This window comes from Hyla sarda, chromosome 3 (genome assembly GCF_029499605.1).
Source record: "Hyla sarda isolate aHylSar1 chromosome 3, aHylSar1.hap1, whole genome shotgun sequence".
Lineage (NCBI taxonomy): Eukaryota > Metazoa > Chordata > Amphibia > Anura > Hylidae > Hyla > Hyla sarda.
The window spans coordinates 223,745,416-223,767,356 of NC_079191.1; the positions used below are offsets into that span (position 1 = coordinate 223,745,416).

The 21,941-nt window shown below is 44.9% G+C and overlaps 1 protein-coding gene across 3 annotated transcripts in view; it reads right to left on the reverse strand.

The window, feature by feature from the left end:
* Positions 1 to 21,941, reverse strand: part of MMS22L (MMS22 like, DNA repair protein) — a 143,990-nt gene that overhangs the window by 54,800 nt on the left and 67,249 nt on the right. For all 3 annotated transcript variants that reach the window (XM_056566152.1, XM_056566151.1, XM_056566153.1), the window contains 2 exons: positions 14,976 to 15,202; positions 12,282 to 12,791 (listed from right to left, as the gene is read on the reverse strand). In XM_056566152.1, the coding sequence (XP_056422127.1) occupies positions 12,282 to 12,791; positions 14,976 to 15,202 (737 nt within the window). The remainder of the gene's footprint in view (positions 1 to 12,281; positions 12,792 to 14,975; positions 15,203 to 21,941) is intronic.

Sequence of the window (21,941 nt, forward strand, 5' to 3'; positions counted from 1 at the left end):
AGTGCTCCATGGAAGTGTGATACTCCCTGAAGCAGCCTATGCAGAGGCCCGGATTATCTGGGCAAGTGTCACATTGGTACCTGGTGTCTTTCCGCATCCCCTTCCTGTAACACACTCTGCAATTTTTCTGGGCTCGTCCCTTCTTTCCACTGGGGGAGGGGGATCTCACCTGGAAAGTGTTGGCCTGGGACGATCCTGGCGCCTATAACTCCAGACCCTTGGGAAGTCCGGCCTGATCTTTCCCGGTCAGCCAAGATCAGGAACCTTAGGACTTCTTGGTACTGGAGGAATGTCCCAATGTTGCCAGCGTACTGAGATAGTACAAAAGTGTTGTACAAAAGTGTGGCAACCTGTACCAAGTAGACTGCAACTTTTTTGTACCATGCCCATGTTTTCCGCATGGCGTTATATGGCTTGAGGACTTGATCTGAGAGATCAACTCCCCCCATATACCGATTGTAGTCCAGAATACAATCGGGCTTGAGGACCGGTCCCACGGTACCTCGCACAGGGACAGGGGTGCTGCCATTCCCATGAATAGTGGCGAGTATAAGAACATCCCTCTTATCCTTATACTTCACCAACAACAGGTTATCATGGGTCAGGGCACGGGACTCACCCTTGGGGATAGGCATCTGGACCAAATTTAGAGGGAGGCCTCTTTGGTTCTTCAGCACTGTCCCACAAGTGGACGTGGATCTGGCGGAAAGGGATTTGAACAGAGGGATGCTGGTATAAAAAGATATCCACATACACGTGGAAACCCTTATCCAGCAATCGGTGCATAAGGTCCCAAACGAGTTTCCCGCTAAAACCAAGAGTGGGGGGACAATACGAGAATCTCGTCCCTCATACTCTAAACTTGCAAGTGTACCCGGAGGTACTCTCGCAGAGTTTGTAGAGTTTCACGCCATACCGCGCCCACTTCGAGGGAATATACTGGCAGAAGAGGAGTCTCCCCTTAAAACTGATGAGACTCATCTGCCGAGAGGTCCCCGAGTGGTACGTAGGCCTCCAAAAATTTGGCCCCAAAGCCGGTCATAGGTGGGAACACCTCGGGGCAGACATGCCGCATTATCTGCATAATGCAGGCATTTCCGAATGGCCTTGAACCGCTTCCGTGTCATCGCAATACTGTAAAGCGGGGTCTGGTAGAGGACGTCCCCGCTCCAGTAATGACGAGCACTTGGTTTTTTGACCAGGCCCATATGCAGCATGAGGACCCAAAATGTCCTAATTTCCGCTGCATCAATGGCGCGCCATTCATTGGTCATGGCCAAAAACAAATCGGGGTGGTGGGCAATGAACTGCTGGGCATACAGGTTCATTGGCTCCACCATGTGATTGACCAGGCTATCACTGAAAATAAACTTTTAAAAGTCCAGATCAGTGAAGCCAGCATGGCCAATCCGGATTCCTGAGTCGCCAATAAACTCAGGAATCCGTGGCTGATAACCATCTGGGAGGCTCCAGACAGGGTCACCGGAAGGGGGCTGGACTCATATTACAAGTGGCATTGCCACTCATACTACCACTGGGTCACTCTCATGGGGGGTGCGTGGCCTCGCCTGGCGGCGGAGGAATCTGAGGCTAAAAAAGCATAAGCCTCCGCTGCCGATAATGCCCGTCGGGCCATCGCCTTTTTTCTAGGGTGTGCATGCGGGGGGGGGGGGGGGGGGGGGGGCGGTTTAAGTATGTACTGTGTGGTGCTTGGTTTTTTTTATAAAAAAAATAAAGCTGCGGCCAAAAGAGAAAAAAAGGGGGATGGCGAACGGAGCTCCCTGAACCCCTAATAGGACCTGGGGTCAGGGATCAGACCCTAATGGACCTATTAGGGGGTTGGGGGGGGGGTACTTTTTTTTTTTTTTTTACTTTTATTTAACTTTTTTTTTTTACTTATTAACTCCTACCTGTTCCTGCAATCCGCTTTCCCTATTCTAAGGCTACTGAGGGGGCTCCGGAGCTGTGAGGGGGGATCCACGGCTTCTCCTCACTGCTGCACCCGCTGACTGAACGCAGCGAGCGGGTACAATAGCGGGAAGGGACCGTTAACCCCTCCTCTGCCACTCTGCTATTGGCCGGATGATGGCTGGCCAATAGCAGCGTTGCTGGGGAGGCTGATCTAGAGAAGAAGTCATGCCACAGCATCCCAGGATAGTGGCAAAGACAAGGAGACCAACCGGTCCTGTGCGCCAGCGGTTCGAGCAGACCAGAGCACTCCCAACCATCAACCCATCACGATGGAAAGGAGGGGGAACAAAAAGGGAACCCGGCTAGGACTCCCAGGCTCTGGGCACAGAAAGGTAACTCTAGAAAACTGTGGAGTCAGTGTTGCGCTACTGACACCATCAAGGGAAGGAGGAACACACCCTACCAGGAAGATTGTGCGGAGTGTGGAGGGGAGCAATGGCAGGACCCAAACGACAGACTGAGGCTAGACCAGCTGTCGCTGAGCCACACATGATAGCAGAAACCCCTCCGACAGAGGGGAGTGCCAAGGCTGCCTGAGCAGCAGTAGATAACCAAGAAACAGGAAGAGAGCCAGGCTGCAATAGTGGGCAGTAAGCACACAGGCAGAGACAGCGAAAAGCTCTACTGAATGCTCTCAGCGAAAAACAAGGGCCCAGCCAGATATCCCACCTATAAAGTGGGAAGAGAGAGAGGACTCCATCTCGGTAGTAGAAAGCGTCCAGCGAAATCGTCCCCCTAGTGGGGGAAAACAAGGGGTGATGGAGATGAAACTCAGGCACTGACCATGCCAGGCCCCCTGATCCCCGTACCCTCCATGGAAGGAGGACTGTCAAAGTACATCAGGCACTGTAGTAGCAGGGACAAGCCGCCCTGCGGCAACGGACAAAGTACTGGGAGGACAAAGCCCCCAGGAACTCTGCAAAAACATATTGAGGAGCCAATTTGTGTCCCCAGAGGAATCAGAAATTCGAATCCTGGACACTGGAGCTGAGACATGACTGCAAATGCAAGGAAGAAGCGCGCACACACACAGCAACCAACAGCGTTGAGAGGAACACCAAGCCAGATGGGCACCAATGGAGCCAGTCTAGTCGTGTGTAAGGCAACTGAGCAGGCGTCTGAGGCACCCTGCTCAGGAATCCAGGAAGATACCTGGAGGCACAAGGGGGGTGGGGGGGTGCTGAACTGTCTGTGATGCCCCACCAGGCCCCATGCCAGAGCAGAGGTACTCAACTGCCACCGACCTGTGGAAACAAGATTACAGGAAGGTCCGAAGCACACCCCACCGACAGAAGGGAAGGTGGGCTCTACACGTGCCAAGGGACCCAACATACGTAGGGACAGACATTGATACCCCTCGTGAGTAGTGAGGAACCAAGATTGCAGACACAAAAGGAATCACAGACATCCAAGTCCGCAGTATGAAACACAGGCTCAGCACCCAACGGTGTGTCACAACCATGCCACTAGCAGACCAACGTAAAAGGGAACAGAGTTGTGCAGATGCCGTGAAAAGCAATGGAACCTTTAGTAAAACGCCCACACCCCATTTCCTAATGGTGCCCCACACCAGGACTGCTGTCGCAGATGCAAGAGATGAAAGAGATACATGGGGTAGGAAACATGCAGAGACAGTTGGAATGGTATAACCCATTGAGACACACTTTGTGGAACTTCACATAGAAAGTGAGTCATCGGGATGCAGTGACTGGAGCCGCAGGAAAGGGGGAGGTGACCTGGTGGATTAGGAACCCTGCAGATATGGTCTGGCTATATGGCATAGGGACCATGGCCACACCTGGTGCTGCAGTCAGAACCACACATTGAAAGTGGGTTACCAGCCTTCAGCTGTGAGAACAGCAAACATGCAGAGAGGGACCTGGTAAACCAGGGAACCCAGTGAACCAGTATGTGGTGCATTGCATAGGGCACATGGAGCAAAATGGGTTGACTCACTCAGAACTACACTTCGGCGGTGGGATACCTGAACTTCCGTCCACGGAGTGGGAAGTGTATGTTAGTTAACCCGATGTAGCAGTAAATCATGGCTGACCAGATTCCTGAACGTACAGGATCACTCCTTCGAGCCCTCCCACAGAAAGTGGGGTATTGGCGTGCGGCTGATCCATGGGCGACCATGCAGACAAAGTCTGGCTGACTGGCATCATCCCTGTGCACTTGCAGGAACACTCGTCCAGAGTCCTCCCAAGCAGAAAGGTACGGGAAAACTCCGCCAAGCACGTGGCAGCCCAGTGGATAGAATCCCCATCACCCTAGAAGATCAGGGGAGGTTGGGGAGCCCTGGATTGCATCCGTCGCCCTGAAAAGGGTCGATAGGACACATAGGGTCACTTCTTCTGACACCGCACCATAGCAGTGGGACCATAACTCCTGAAGGGTGACCTAGAGGTGTAGGAGACCGTGAAGACCAATGTCCAGCTTACTGGCACAGGGTCCCCTGGTACCTATGTCGTCACCCTTCTGGACTCACATTAGAAGAGGGGTACAGGAACTCCAGCCAAGCAAGCAGCAGCCCAATGAATGGAGACCGGTGGAGGAAGAAACCGTGCAGACAACAGTCTGGTTTATCAATAGAGAACACCCCCAGGTGCTGGGGCCCTACTGTCGCATATGGAGAGGCCTGGGGTGTGGATAGAGAATATGCCTCACTTGAAATTATGCAAAACCCACAAAAACCTTTACCTCTGCCGATGGCACCAGGACTTTTTCCATAAAGTCGTACATTAATTGTAATTATACCAATGTGGTGTACATCATAGAATGCTCACTCTGTCAACTCAAGTATGTGGGTTACACAACTAGAAAGTTAAAAACCAGAGCATTAGAGCATTTGAATGACAGTACCACTACATCAAGCAGACACAGATCAGCTGCATCTGCCCATTTTCAAACTGTGCATCAAGGTAACACAAGTGGTTTCACTATCTATGCTATTGAACTTGTCAAATCTAACATTAGAGGAGGGTGTATCAGGAAAAAATTAGCTGACAGAGAAGCTTTCTGGCAGTTTACTTTAGGAACACGTAGTCCCACAGGATTAAACATCCGACGGGAACTATTGTTCCATTATTAATCTCACATATTTTGTCCTGTTCTTTTTTACCCTCTTGTTAGTTTCTAGCCTTTTGGTATGTGGTATTATACATTTTACTCATGTATTTTGATACACTTTTTATATATACATCTTTTTACATATACTTCTTTTGTATTCTGTGGGGGACATGTATCAAAGATTTTACCCCTGTTTTGTGTGTATTTTTTTGCGCAAAATTTTGCGCAAGCCCTTTTTTTGCGCAATTTTTTTGCGCATGTTTTGGTAGAGCATGTCCTCCAGATGTGGCTGAATCAGGGTACCTTGGAGTGACATCTATAGTACACATGGATTTATTAACTGCGTACTTTTTTTTTTTTTACACCAAAAATTTTGCCGCAAGAGCTGTTTTTTTTGCGCAAATATAAACCATCTGGGACTTAACGTAGCAAGATGTTCTAAATCATTGATTCTATTTTCCAAACAGTGAATTTAGGAGATTACTATATTTACCCGCAATTTATGAAGCTCATTGCACTTGATTGATAAATTTAGTGCTTCTGCACATAATTTAGAATTCGGGAAAAGGGGTAAAATGCTTCTACCATACACGAATAATGATACATGTCCCCCTGTATGTGCATTTTACCTGCATACCTCGATCCCTGTCTATCAGTGTGATGCCAGGTACATGGGCGTTGTTTCATCTTGCCCCACCCTTTGATTTGGGTATATAATGGCTCACCTGTGCTCACACTGACGTCACAGAGGAAGAGCCTTCGCGCTTGAAACATGTCTGACTAGTGTGCTTTTATTGCTTGCTCCTCACTTAATAAAGCTGCCTTCACTGCAGTGCTGGACTTTTTCTTCATTTCCAGTATCTGGGGTGTGGATAGTATCCCCGCCATCCTGGGAGATCAGGGGAGTCTAAGGAGCCGTGGATTGTATCCCAGTCACCCTGCACAAAATCCATTGTACATGCCGGGTCACTCCTTCAGACACCACTTGTTAGCAATGGGGAGCCGTAATTCCAGCCATGGATGCGGCAGCCATGTGATGAGTGACTGGCAGCAGAGGAAACAACGCAGACCACTGTCTGTGGTATTGGGTCCAGTCCATGTAGGAACACGTGCTTGAAAACCTTGCACCCAAAGTGGGGGCTCCAGCACACTAGCCACAGGTTCCGAAGACCTATAAGGAACTGTGGGAGAAAATTGATACCGCTGCGGTTTCCCAGCACCCTCCCAGGAATAAAGACCACAAAGCGGACACTTGAGGTCTAAAGACACAAGAGAATGAAACACCTGGGAAAGGCCCTCATAAGGTAAAGGATGCAGATGCATCTGCAGGGGCATCCCCCACAGGTGTCTCGCCCTGGGGAAGGGGCTGGAATGCGGCTGTGGGCATGACAGAAAAGCCATGCACAATATCCCTGAGCTGGTGTAGAGACCTTTGCCTCTTCAGGTGATAAAACAAGGTGGTGGAAGCAAATATTAAAGCAGCCCCCAAAAATAACATTTAATATATGGTCCTAATACCGGAAACCCAGCAAGTTTAAACCGGTAAAAAGCAGACATAAGCAGACAAAAGACTGCAATAGCTGTCTGCCACCACAAGCGGAAGCCAAACAAGGGACCAGAAAGTAGGGACTGCAATCTACTGAATGGCCACAAGAGGGGGGTAAGAACATGGACTGAAACAAAAGTAATTTTTTTTCTTTTTGTAAATAAAAAGAGCGCAGCAAGCAGTGCACTGTGCAGGGACCCCGGGGCCAGAACCCGCCAGATCCCCATGAGAGAAAGGCCGACGGAGCGGCCCCCGACCCCTGCAAGCATGCCCAGTCACTGCCGAGCAGGGAGCAGTGGATATCACGTGCGCTGCGGGGAGATGTCTCAGCCAAATGGCCGGCCCTGTAGTTGAGGATTGCTGCAGATGGGGCTGCCAGTAGCGTGACCAGTAGGCCACAATGTTAGCCCAGCACAGCCATGTGTAATGGCAGCTGAGGAGCCAGAGCTGGGGGGAGGATGTTAGACATACTCACCAATAGACTCCATCTTCTCATACTCACCCAGGAATCTTCAATCAGCTTATGGCCACGCTGCATCATACCAGGCTAAGATAGCAGGGCGACCAGGGGCAGTGGGGGACCCGGACACAGGGTACAACCTCCAGGCACTGGCCGTTGGGAGAGAAGAGGTTGACAGTACATAATTATGTCTGTGCCCCTTTGTCGCATATGGGGGAACAGGTAGCGCCATGCTCCTGAACCCCCACTTGAAAAGGGGAAACAAAAGGGAGAAGAAAAAAAAACCCTAACTAAACAGCCATTACTAGATAATAATACAAAAGGACTAGGTCTGGGGAACTCCCAGACCTGTGCTTGTGTCTTGCCTCCTACTGACACTAGCTAAAACTGATTACCTGACTTCCAGTGGGCGGATACATCCTGCTAGGGAGGAGCAGACTTCCTTTCCTAGTGTCAGTGCCTCCTAGTGGCAAGAGCATATACTCATCAGTATAGGTGTCCCCCAATGAAGAGCGACCAAGAAAGATATATTTGGCGTTTTACATTATCTCTTGCCTTCTGTTCAGACCTCGGCTACATGCATAGTTATCCGCCTAGCCTTTTTCATATTCATACTTTTATTTTTATTTTTTTTATTCATATTTTGTATTTATTCATCTAAGCCCAATCTGCATATTTAATATCTATAATAAGTATTATGATACCTTTCATCCAAGTTTACTATTTTATATGGAACTGCTAGATCACCCATCTACTTTTTTCTACTTATTCGTATGAAGTGTGGCCAAGCTTGGATCCGTGCAAGAACAAAGGCAGGTGAGCTGAAAATAACTTGCATTGTTTGCTATACTGCACATTTGGCCAATTTTCTGTGCTCATTCATGCATGCATCTGATTGTTAAGCTTTAACAGAACACATATCATCAAAGACGACGTGCAACACACTGTGATGTTAATCCCATTTTTTTGCTCTTAAACTGCTGAAGCCGTCTTTACATATAGAAGATGGTGATGGGGAATGAGAGAAAACGCAACTGCAATGAAGAGGCTGCAGAACTATTTTCCCTATCTGGACAGCAAGAGCAAACGGAGGTGAACTTCAAAGTACTTTTACAAGATTTAGAGAAACTGTTAACTCAAGAAACGAGAGTATGGTGGGACCAAGTGACTAAGTAATTACATAAGTCAAAACATGATCCCGAGAGGGTTAAGAATAAAGAAAACACCAACCACAATGTAGTGTGAAGAGATGTTAAGTGAATGGAATGAAGCATCAACCACCTGCTCCAAAACACTAATCAACATCATAGTGAAGTATGAGACTGAATTGGAAAACCTCAAACATGATATTGAAAGAAAAAGGAGGAGGTAGAAAAGTATAAAGATCTGCCAGAATATAACAGTTTCCTAGAAAAATAAATGATTATGGAAACGAAAAAAGTCAAGTATAAACAAGACACCAAGGATTATACCTTAAACCAAGTCTATAACTAAGCAAAATGGGAATGCAACAAGAACATTCCTAAGTCTATATTGAAAAAAGAGTGGATATACATGCAAACCGAAAAATCTATCGAAGGTAACTTTTAGCTCCACTGAAGCAGAAACGGATGATAATGAAAGCACATGTTCAGACAGCTCAACATCACATGAAAAAAAAATGCACCACTATAATACAAATCAAAAAACTTGAAGGACAAGAAAGGGAAAAAAACCCGGAGGGCCGGACGCAAACACAGAAACCACGGAGAAAACGCTGCAAACTCACAGCAAAGTGGTGAAAAAAACAACAGCGCCCTAAACTTACCAAAACCCCTCGATTCTAATCAAGTGAATGTTTTATCACGAGGTTTGAACTTTGCTCCAACAAATGAACTAAATGTTTTTCACACACAGGTTGCGGATGAATTCATTGATTTCAACCAAACAGTTAAACGTAATTTTTTGGACACACAAGATCAGGATTTCATGAGCCGAAAAACCAGCATTATTCATCCCAAATGTTCAGTGAATATCTAGCATTAGTAGCCTTGGAAGAGTTAAATTCAATCATAGGATCAGAAATCCTTTTTTTACCCTATCCAGTCCCGAACCGAGGGGGATGGACAAATTCCAAGAAATTATTGAAAAGGAACTTTTAACCATACAAAGCAAAACTAAACCTGGAAACAACAAGATTAACAACCTAAATGCTGCACAACAAAATGCGTTAAAAAGAACTGCAGGAGGATGACTCAATTCGCATGTCTCACAAAGGGAGTCTGGTAACCATTATGGATAAGTGCGATAACATAGCCCAGATATGGGAATGGTTATCAGACGAAAAACTGTATGGAAAATTATCGGTAGACCCCACCATTATATTTACCAGGGAATTGGAAAATCTTCTGAAAGGGGTTCTCCGGTGCTTACACATTCCGCTGGGGAACCCCGGGATCTTGCACGCGGCACCCCATTTGTAATCAGTCCCCGGAGCGTGTTCGCTCCGGGTCTGATTACCGGCGACCACACGGCCGGCGGCGTGTGACATCACGCCTCCGCCCCCGTGTGACGTCACGCTCCGCCCCTCAATGCAAGCCTACGGGAGGGGGCGTGATAACTATCATGCCCCCTCCCGTAGGCTTGCATTGAGGGGCGGAGCTCCGGGGACTGATTACAAACGGGGTGCCGTGTGCAAGAACCCGGGTGTCCCCAGTGGCGGGACTCCCGCGATCAGGCATCTTATCCCCTATCCTTTGGATAGGGGATAAGATGTGTAAGCACCGGAGTACCCCTTTAAAGAGGGAGAGGCGTTAAATGTATTAACAAGTAGAGAATCTGAATATCTCTTGGGGGAAAATCATGTAATACCCATTTTATATACACTGCCAAAAACGCATAAAAGGGGTTAACCCACCCCCTATGCGACCAATAGTACCCAGCTGCGGATCCCTTTTAGAAAGGTTCTCTCTTTGGCTGGATCAAATGTTGCAACCTCTTGTTCAGCGGGTGCCAGGCTATCTACAGGATTCCCGTGATGTATTGGAAAATCTTGGTACTGCTGTCTCGCTGTATACTTGTATACAATGGCCCATAGCATTGGAAGCCTTGGAACACCACCTAGATCACCATAGCAAATACACCAGAGACATATGTGAATTTATTAAACAGGTCACATGGTTCCTCATGTCACACAATTATTTCTGTTTTGACAAAAAAATATATATATTCATACAGCGCAGTGGAGTGTCAATGGGGGCGAGACACTCCCCCCTCATTGGCAAACCTCACCATTTCATATTGGGAGGAACATTACTTTTTTTGTGAATAATCCTCTCTCTCATCAGGTGCAGTGGTATGGAAGATTCATAGATTATCTCCTCCTCATCTCGAGGGGAGATACGTCTTCAATACCACTGTTCCTGAATTATTTGAATTGCAATGGCTTTAATTTAAAGTTCATATGCTTTGTTGATTCTAACACAGTTAATTTTCTGGATTTAAAACTTCAAGGTATTCCTAGTCAAACCATACAAACATCCACGTTTAGAATATCTGGTAACACAATATTACGAGCAGACAGTAATCACCCTACACACACCATCAGAGCAATACCAGTATTACTTAGGCTTAAGCATAACTGTACTAAACAGTCAGTCTTTTTGGAAGAAGTTTGGAAAATAGTTTACATGATAGGGGTTACAGTCATAACCTTTAAAAAGAGCCAGAGAAATTGTGCAACTGAAGGATAGACAGGAGTCACTTACCGCAAGGGATAAGCACAGAGTTCATTCACACCATAAACAAAAGCCCAGTTAACCGTTTCTGGCCATAATGTATAACCCCCATTTACAACGTGAACTCCTCAGCCGAGAAGCATATTGGCAGTTCACATTAAAAACAAGGGCACCACTGGGATTAAATAAAAGAAAGGAATTTATGTTTATTTAATGAACATTGGTGAATATTTGTGTTGCCATAGGTGATGGCCATAGCAATATATATTTTTGATTGCATGGAATTTTTGCAGGCAATCTTCTGCATGCATGGCGCTCGCTACTTCTTCATGTTTAAGTACAAGTACTTATAGGAAGCCTGTCGAAGTGATATGTTAAGTACTATATATGTTTTCTTAACTCCTCCCACTGGGTCTTGTACTTAGAGGAGGTGAGGTGCACAGGTGTTGTGGTGATCAGAAACGCAAATGCGTTCGAAACTCGTCCATTGTGGGTGTGTGGCCGACTAGGTGAAGTGATGTTCTACATGTTTTATCGTTGGAATAAAGTTTACTATTTTATATGGAATTGCTGGATCGCCCATCTACTTTTTTTCTATTTATTTGTATGAAGCATGGCCAAGCTTGGATCTGTGCAAGACCAAAGGGAGGTGAGATGAAAAATATTTGCGTTGTTTGCTTTCATCCATGTTGCCATGTTTTGTGTACTGGTATTATGCACCTTTGCCACATTATACGGCTATTTTGTTCAGGTTCACGCCCTTATATTTAGATACTTGTTCACATTATAGTATACAGTATCTTGTGGTTCATTGTGTTATAAACATTATACTCATGATAATTCGTGTCTACCCCCATAAATTTATGATTGTTTGTTACAAATACATTTTAAAACCGCATATGTTTTGTACAATTGGAGATTTTTAGGATTAGGTGATCTCATGATGTAAACTCAGTGCGAAGCCATTCTTTGTCATAATTCATAAATATAATTATATGACATTTTAACAATCATTTGAACTAATACAATGTGTATTTAGCACAATACTTGTTTTTTGTTCTTTTTTGTTTCTATTAGGTGAACTTATCTATCTAGACTATCTTTATATGGGTGGGAGGTCTCACTGGTCTGACACCACAGGTGTGATTCCACAGGTGTGGACTAATTTGGTGTGTATCCTCCCCATCATGAGGGATAGCATGGCAGTCTTAACGTTGTATGAGCAAGCCGGGTACCACCGGCCGAAACCCGTCACCACCGGGCATCATCATTGTTCTGCGTGCTTGATTAAATAAACCGCACGATCTGCTTTGATTGTACCGCGCTGGACTTCCATTCTTTTATCCTAGTTATAATATATCTCCCTCTCAACTTACTTTTAGAAAAAACTATTGGAGTTATGCATACTTGTAATACCTTGATAATTATGGGGAATACTGCACAATGAAGACCCAGATACATAAGCTGAATCTACATAGACAATAAAATATAGTAAAAGCTCTACATATAGGCTTACCTGAGTCTAGCAATGGCTGTTTGAAGAAAATGAAGAACTGCACTTAACTCTGACTCCCGACATGCTGGTAGCAGCATACTAAAGCCATCATTCAGGAGTTTTTCTTCAGAAAGTTGCAAAAGGTGGCTTGTCTCAAAAACCTCTTGGACGCCATCAACATATGTGGAAAGCAGGGTCCAATGTGTATGTTTCTGTCCATAGTCACCTTTAGAAACCAAAAACTCTTTGGCAGTTTCACGAAAGCTATGGGACAGTTTTTCAGCCAAAACACTTATATCCATGTTTTTCTCCACATAAATAAGTATGAATGCAAAATTACCTCTCCACACTAGTGCCTGCTGAGCAGAACTAAGACTGGAGGGAACTAGAAATTTTAAAAGGTCCAAAACACGGTTTGTGACATCTTCTGCCTCTGCTAAAGAGGCAAGTAACAGAAAAAGCGTAAAAAAGTTCTGCAAGCCAACTTCTGTGAGCTCCTGCATCTTTCTTTGATGGAATTTGGAGTAGATTCTGTCAAAGTGTAGGATATATTAATTTAGTTTTGCGATTCTTAACTTTTGCTTTTAGTCAAATCTAGCCCTTCAAGAAACATTCCAGACATGTTAATTTTTTTTTTTGATTATACAAAGAGGCATCAGCTATAAGAGAATAACGTAGAGCATCTTAACTATGTCCTGTGCTTACCTGTTTAGCTGATGTGGCAAGCATCGGTAAGGCTCCATTTTGGAAGTAGATCCATCATTGAAATTGTTCTGTAATGCTGCCTACATTTCCCAAAAACCCTCTGATTGTGCATAGAGATTGGGTGTGGTGTTTGACCACTGTACCTGACATCTAATTAGGCTGCTGGTGCTGCACTTCAGCCCAGTAAATTTCTCACAAGTGGGTTGAGGTCGGTTCAAATTATTAAATTAAGTTTTCATGTGTTTTCCTATTTAGTGCCTAGTCACATGTACAGTACATCCTGATGCAATTTGGATGCATAAGATTCAAAACTGCAGATTGGAAGCAGTGTTCAGTCATTTAGTTTACATTGAAATCTACAGAATAAAATATGCAGCTTCAAATTTAGCAAATATCAAATATCCACAGGATAATGTGTGTGACTATAACCATAGGATAGGGTCATACGTGCTGTATGTTGCTGCATATTTGATGCTATTTTCCAACCCATTGAAGTCAATGGGAAGCAAAATCGCTGCATATTTTGCTACACATTGGCCCACATTTATCGAACTGCGTGAGAGAAAAAAATGGAGAGATTTTTCCACAGCAGCCAATCACAGCTCAGCTAGCTTTGGTAAAGGTCTCAGCGGTCGGACCCCCCGGGATCAAAATCGTAAGTATTTTCTGCTGGACATAATCCATCATTATATTTTAAATAGTTCGGATATTTACGCATGAGCCGATACCAAATTTGTGTAGTTTTTTTACGCTTTTTGTGGTAAAATGGGAAATAGGGGCCATTTAAATTTTTATTGGGGGAGGGGCTTTTTCACACTTTTTATAGCAATCATTAGATTGCTAGTACTATTCAGTGCTATGCATATGCATAGCACTGATCAGCAGTAATCATAAATCCACTTTTCTGTTCTGCTAGAAGGCAGACCAGAAAAGACAATGCATGGAGAGTGGCGGAGGCAGGTGAGGAGACCTTTGCCCGCCATCTTGGATGATCGGATCACCTCGGGCGAGCTGTGGACAATCCAATCATCCATCAGAATGCCCACATTGCCACAGATACAGTGACCAGTATTTATCACGGCATCTGAGGGGTTAATGGCAGACATCAGCGCGATCACTGATGTCCGCCATTACCAGCAGGACCTGCAATGGATGAATCGAGCACCGCTTCATTGCTCGCATCATGTACAGGATGTAAACTTAGATCCTGGTGTGTTCAGTACCAGGACACCAAGATGTACATTGTGTCATTAAGGGGTTAATAGGTAATGATGTCGTCCTGTATTAAGCCATGTCATTTTCTGTGGGTCATACTGGTGACAACATGACCAAATTAGAGAAATGATACGCATAGATGCAGTTGTGCAGGAATGAAACAAATGGCAGTATAAACAACTAGTGGTTGTGTGAGTGCATGATATAGGTAAAAAAATTAATAAGATGGATATTTTTCATGCACTATAGATGTAAACGGCACTTTCATTGAACCTGTCAGCAGAAAAACATGGGCGTAAATATGCACATAACTAGATAGGGCTGGTCATAATGATTTCAGGAATATCTTTTATCTATAGTCTTGTCCTGTGTCATTATGAGCTTTTTTGTTATGCAAATTAGGCTAAAGTGCCTCCAGGGGTTGTTCCCGTACATGAGCTCAGGCGAGTACACTATTATCTCCCACTGGCGCTCTTGCATCCAACTACCCAGTCTGACTGAGGCACTTAAGCCTCATTTGCATACGAAAGGGGGTTATCCAGCCATCCCCAGAAAACCCTCCACCCTTACCTTCTGAGACACACTCATCTCAACAGTGACGACCCGCTCAGCCACTGAGGCTGGTGATTGGCCGAGCGTAGGGTGGAGGCCAGAGAATAAGGGCCCCATTGTGGATACAGGGTTATATTTTTAATGGCTGGACAACACCTTTAACAAAAAATTATCTCAGCACTGCAAAGCAGAGCAGCATTACCAATTAAGTAGGTACAAAAAAAAAGACTAACAAATACTGACCTTCCTTTAATTTGCTTCCAAGGATGTGTACTACCACTACTTTTGGCCTTTTTCATAAGACGGGCCATGATCCTTAAGAAAATAAGGTAGCTGTTATCAGACTTGTACAAGTCATGGCTCTGTTCATCAGCACAACAGCTTTTCACAACCTCCAGCATGGAAAAAGGTGTTTTACTGACACTGGCCAGGGATTTTAATCCGAGCCAGGATATATTAAATAGACTGTTCTAAAACACAAAGTGGGGGAAAAAAAAAGCTATTAAAACAAAAGCTTTGTAACCAAATACCAAGGTAATTAACATGTAAAAATAATTACATACATTTCAAAAGATAAGCTTTATAATTGTACATAGATGTGCATGCTGTTTCTAGTACTGCTACTCAGGCCTGTTGGGAAGGAGGTGTAGAGCAGAGTAGATATAAATGCCAGGTACTGCAAAAAATACCATGTGATGCTTCAGCAAGCACCAAACCCTTACTACTCAGCTGGAGTAAAAGGGTTGGGTTGCCACAGATCACTGATGGTCCATCCTTAAAATTGTTTAAATTAATAAGAGCAAGTTTTGAACAAATATTGTGAACCCAGAATAACAGGATAATGAGGAGACTGAGGGTGGGGTGAGGGGGATATGGAGTGCAGGGGCGAGGAGACCAAGGTGGGTGGGGTGGTGAGGGTATGGCAGTATTACATTCAAGGGGTACAGTGTGTAGCAGTATTATATTCAGGAGTACAGTGTGGGGCAGTATTATATTCAGGGGCACAGTGGTTGGCAGTATTATATTCAGGGAGTACAGCTTGTGGCAGTATCATATTCAGACGGTACAGCGTGTGGCAGTATTATATTCAGGGAGTACAGTGTGTGGCAGTAGTATATTCAGGGAGTACAGCGTGCGGCAGTATTATATTCAGGGAGTACAGTGTGTGGCAGTATTATATTCAGGGAGTACAGTGTGTGGCAGTATTATATTCAGGGAGTACAGGGTGTGGCAGTATTATATTCAGGGAGTACAGTGTGTGGCAGTATTATATTCAGGGAGTACAGTGTTTGGCAGTATTATATTCAGGGAGTACAGTGTGTGGCAGTATTATATACAGGGAGTACAGTGTGTGGCAGAATTATATTCAGGGAGTACAGTGTGTGGCAGTATTATATTCAGGGAGTACAGTGTGGCAGTATTGTATTCAGGGAGTACTGTGTGGCAGTATTATATACAGGGGCACAGTGGTTGGCAGTATTGTATTCAGGGGTACAGTTGTTGGCAGTATTATATTCAGGGGTACAGTTGTTGCCAGTATTATATCCAGGGGGTAAAGTGTGCGGCAATATTATATTCAGGGGGTACTGTGTGTGGCAGTTTTACCGTATATTCGGTGGTACGGTGTGTGGCAATAATATATTTAGAGGGGACAGTGGTTGGCAGTTTTATGTTCAGGGGGTACAGTATTATAATGATTATTGTCTTTATACAGAGGATGAGGATCTGCTGACAAATTAAGAAACCAATGATGTTCTGGCATCAGACTCTGCAGAGAAGATGGAGCTGGAAGACGTCCTGGTGTCTGGACCAGATGGAGAAGAAAAGAAAAGACAACAAAGAAGACGTCACTCAGGTCACTGATATCATTGTGTGTTCTGTCTGACCCAATCTGTGGCTCTCCAGCTGTTATAAAATGGCAACATTCATAATGTCTGAGGCTCTCTAGACATGATGGGAGTTGTAGCTTTGCAACATCCGGAGAGCCACTTGAACCAAGGTGATTGGTGGGGGTCCCACATTATAAAAACGAGCTGCTTATTCTAAAATGTCTGGGTCTATTTTTTTGTCCCAGTCCTGCCCCGTCTGTAAGTGACTTATATCACTTTGTATTCTCCTGACTGTGTGTCATCAGTGCTGTGGTCACTGATCTTGTTGTGCGGCCGAGTAAGGGGTCGTCAGGGAGTAGGGGGGCCCAGGACAATTTTTTGCATCGGGGCCCTGTGGTTTCTAGCTGCGCCCCTGTATGTAGTATAGCATAAACAGCAAGGAAGAAGGTACATAGAACGCACTCACTCGGTTTTACGACAAATTAGAGATAATTTTATTCCATAGTGGCATGGAATACAAAGGTTCGGGTCGGGGAGAGGAAGAAAGTTGAGCTCGGCCGCGCTCGTGAAACGACGGTCCAGTTTCGCAGGTTCTCCGCTTCGTCACGCCCACTGGTGATGCTCACGATGCTGGTTAAGAAACCTGCTACCGTGGCTGGAGGTCAGCTGGTGGGGCATTGCCAGGCAACATGACGCTGTGGTCCGACGGCTGCTATACGGGGTACTCCAGGACTGTCGATGGCAGGTACTTACGTCTTGCAGCTGTGCCTGGTAGACATCATGCAATAACTAAGATGAAGACCCATAAAGGTGAGTGTAAGGAAGGTAAAGGGAAGATGAAAAAGAGAGGGAGGAAGGGCTGGGGTAAATATCTTTAAAACGGGGGCGTGTGGATACACCCGGTGTCCTTAAGGTGTTAAAGTCCTTAAGGACTGAGGGCGTATGAATACGCCCGTGGGAATTCGGGTCCCCGCCGCATGGGGACCGGACCGGGGTGACTGCCGATATCTATCAGCAGGCACCCCGTGCAAACCCCTGGGGGGGGGGGGGGGGGGTCCCGAGACCCAGCATGTCGGCGATCACCGCAAATAGTCGGTCAATTCAGACCAATGATTTGCGGCTTTTCCGGGTCAATCAGGTCTCCGGTGACCGGGAAAAAAAAGGGTGAATGGGGTAGTCCGAGACAGCCCCATTCACCCTTTACCCAGCAGGAATGAGGTGGCACTGGTGCAGCCTCACGATCACGTGATTGGTCGGAACGACCGACCAATCACAACCCTGCTGGGCGGTGATCGGGACGGTGAAGATGGCGGAGATCGGCACTGGCGGGGGTCTCCTACCTCTTCTTTGTCCGGCAGGGGTCCCCTCGGGATCGGCGGCGGCAACAGGAGCAGCAGGATCGGTGGCAGCGGCGGCAGGATACAGCAGTAGTTGAGGCCTGTTCACCTCCTGCTGTTGCTTAGCAACAACTCGCAGCATGCACAGCCAGTGGGCATGCTGGGAGTTGTAATTTTGCAACAGCTGGTGTTCCAACTACAACTCCCAGCATGCCCTTTGGTAGTCTGTGCATGCTGAGGTTGTAGTTATGCAACAGCTGGAGGCACCTTTTTTCTATGAAAAAAAAGTGTGCAGCCAGCTGTTGCATAACTACAACTCCCAGCATGCACAGACTACCAAAGGGCATGCTGGAAGTTGTAGCAGTATGCCTCCAGCTGTTGCAAAACTACAACTCCCAGCATGCCCTTCGACTGTCAATGCATGTTGATTGTTGCAGTTTTGCAACAGCTGGAGACACATTGGTTGTGAAACAGAGTTTGTTACCTAACTCAGTTTTTTGCAACCAGTGTGCCTCCAGATGTTGCAAAACTACAACTCCCAGCATGTATGGTCTGTCAATGCATGCTGGGAGTTGCAGTTTTGCAAAAAGCTGGAGGTTTGTCTCCCCCCCCCCCCCCCCCCCCCCAGGGTACATTCACACGGGCAGGATTACAGAGAGTTCGGCTGCAAGTTTTCCACCGCAGCTCAAACTCCCAGCGAGAAACTCATTGTAAACCTCCGCCCGTGTGAATGTACCCTAAAAACACTACACTACCACATAAAGGGTAAAACACAACATATACACATACCCCTAAACAAATACTCATTGTACGGCAGTGTTTCCAAAACGGAGCCCCCAGCTGTTGAAAAACAACAACTCACAGTATTGCCGGACAGCCACTGACTGTCAAGACATGCCGGGAGTTTTTTCCAACAGCTGGAGACACCCTGTTCGGGAAACACTGCTGTAGGGTATTTTTGTGGCAGATTCAAATCCCCAATTTAGTCCTCAAATGCGCATGGCGCCCTCTCACTTCGGAGCCCTGTCGTATTTCAAGGAAACAGTTTAGGGTCACATATGGGGTATCTCCGTACTCAGGAGAAATTGCACTACAATTATTTTTTTTTTCTTTGGGGGGGTTGGGTAAAGTTGGGGTCTACACCAGCATGTTAGTGGAAAAAAATATATTTTATTTTACATTAACATACTGGTGTTGCCCCATACTTTTAATTTTCACAAGCGGTAAAAAGAAAAAAAGACCCCCAAAATTTGTAACACAATTTCTCCTGAGTATAGAACTACCCCATATGTGGGCGTAAAATGCTCTGCGGGCGCACAACAAGGCTCAGGAGTGAGAGCGTGCCATGTACATTTGAGGTCTAAATTGGTGATTTGCACAGGGGTGGCTGATATTACAGCAGTTCTGACATAAACGCAAAACAATAAATACCCAGTTCATTCTTCAATGTTTTTGTACGCTTGTGTGCGATCAAGGGTTTCTCTTTTGCTCTCTCTTTTAGGTTTAAATAATTTTTATTGGATTTTTTGAGAAATTTATAACAAAAGGAAAGATTGGCCAAAGAAAAACAACGTAGCCAAGGAACAATACATAACAAATATAACAGTTATATAAAGGTTACTAAAGCCATCACTCAGCTGTATGTAGAAATATTAATTTGCAGAATCATGTCTTTGGATGTTGCGGATATTATAGACATATCCGGTAGATCATTATAGGTCATCTTGAAAAGTAAAAACGTCACAAGCAGTTTTAAAGTATTTTATAGTCATACCTAAAACTCTGCAGCGAAGAATAGGATTTTTCATGACTAGGTCCCGTAGTCCTCTCCTCTCTCGTCACAGGAAGACTCACCGGAAATATGTGCGAAGTGTGACCCACAGTAATCATAAGTAGTAATGGGTAGTTAGAGTAGTACCATTTAATAATATAGGATGAACATCATTTAATTTACATCACGATTCCCATCATCCCGTTCATACAAAAAGAGCACTCCCCTATAGCCAGTTCCTGCGGCTTAAAAAGATCAACAGCAACCAATCATCCTTCATAGAGCAAGCAGAGCAACTCAAATCTCACCTTAAGAAAAGGGGTTATCCAGTTTCTTGCCTGAATGTAGCCTTCAACAAGGTCAATGAAAAAAAACAATAGAGGAACTCCTTACAAAACCGAAGTCCGCATATCGCCCTCCCCCGAGACGTTTCAACTTTGCATTCACGCATAGTGAGATGTGAAGTGTGATATGCAAGGCTATTTACCGTCACTGGCACATTATTGAAGGCGATCCTCTTCTAAAAGAGATAGCAAAAGAGAAACCCTTTATCGCACACAAGCGTACAAAAACGTTGAAGAATTAACTGGTATGTAGTTCATTCACATCAGGACCGGCGACACCATCTACCTGGTTATGTGACCTGCGCCCCAGAGGCAGCCACAGATGTGGGAATTGTTCCTTTTGCGGCCAACTCAAACAAGGATGCAACCATCATCTAGGTGGGGAAAACATGCATGTCTCCGATCTAATCACATGCAGGGCTAAATTTGTAGTACATTATATACAGTGCCCCTGTGGACATTTCTATGTCGGATGCACTATCCGCCCGATGTTTGTACGGTTCAGAGAGCACGTCAGACTCTCCAGGAGAGAAGAAGGAGTGCTAAGATTGGCAGAACATGGTGGCAACCCTGCAGTTCTATCATTTTTCTTTCTGGAAACGTTCATGAACACTCCCCAGAGGTCTCACCAGACAGACCTTTCTGCATCAAATAGAAGCACGCTGGATATCTCGGCTAGGAGCCACTGGACCCTAGGTTTCAATGAGCGCAATGAGTTCAGCACATTCATATAACCATGTTTTGGCATTCACCTGCTGGTTGTACCCCCTTTCTTTAACCCCTTAAGGACTCAGCCCATTTTGGCCTTAAGGACTCAGACAATTTAATTTTTACGTTTTCATTTTTTCCTCCTCGCCTTCTAAAAATCATAACTCTTTTATATTTTCATCCACAGACTAGTATGAGGGCTTGTTTTTTGCGCGACCAGTTGTCCTTTGTAATGACATCACTCATTATATCATAAAATGTATGGCGCAACCAAAAAACACTATTTTTGTGGGGAAATTAAAACAAAAAACGCAATTTTGCTAATTTTGGAAGGTTTTGTTTTCACGCCGTACAATTTATGGTAAAAATGACATGTGTTCTTTATTCTGAGGGTCAATACGATTAAAATGATACCCATTTTTATATACTTTTATATTATTGTTGCGCTTAAAAAAAAATCAAACTTTTTAACCAAATTAGTACGTTTATAATCCCTTTATTTTGATGACCTATAACTTTTTTATTTTTCCGTATAAGCGGCGGTATGGGGGCTCATTTTTTGCGCCATGATCTGTACTTTTTTTTGATACCACATTTGTATATAAAAAACTTTTAATACATTTTTTTTTTATTTATTTTTTAATAAAATGTATTAAAAAAGTAGGAATTTTGGACTTTTTTAATTTTTTTTCGTTCACGCCGTTCACCGTACGGGATAATTAACATTTTATTTTAATAGTTCGGACATTTACGCACGCGGCGATACCAAATATGTCTATAAAAAATGTTTTTTACGCTTTTTGGGGGTAAAATAGGAAAAAAACGGACGTTTTACTTTTTTATTGGGGGAGGGGATTTTTCACTTTTTTTTTACTTTTACATTTTTTTACATTTTTTTTTACACTTGAATAGTCCCCATAGGGGACTATTCATAGCAATACCATGATTGCTAATACTGATCTGTTCTATGTATAGGACATAGAACAGATCAGTATTATCGGTCATCTCCTGCTCTGGTCTGCTCGATCACAGATCAGAGCAGGAGACGCCGGGAGCCGCACGGAGGAAGGTGAGGGGACCTCCGTGCGGCGTTATGAATGATCGGATCCCCGCAGCAGCGCTGCGGGCGATCCGATCGTTCATTTTAATCGCGAACTGCCGCAGATGCCGGGATCTGTATTGATCCCGGCACCTGAGGGGTTAATGGCGGACGCCCGCGA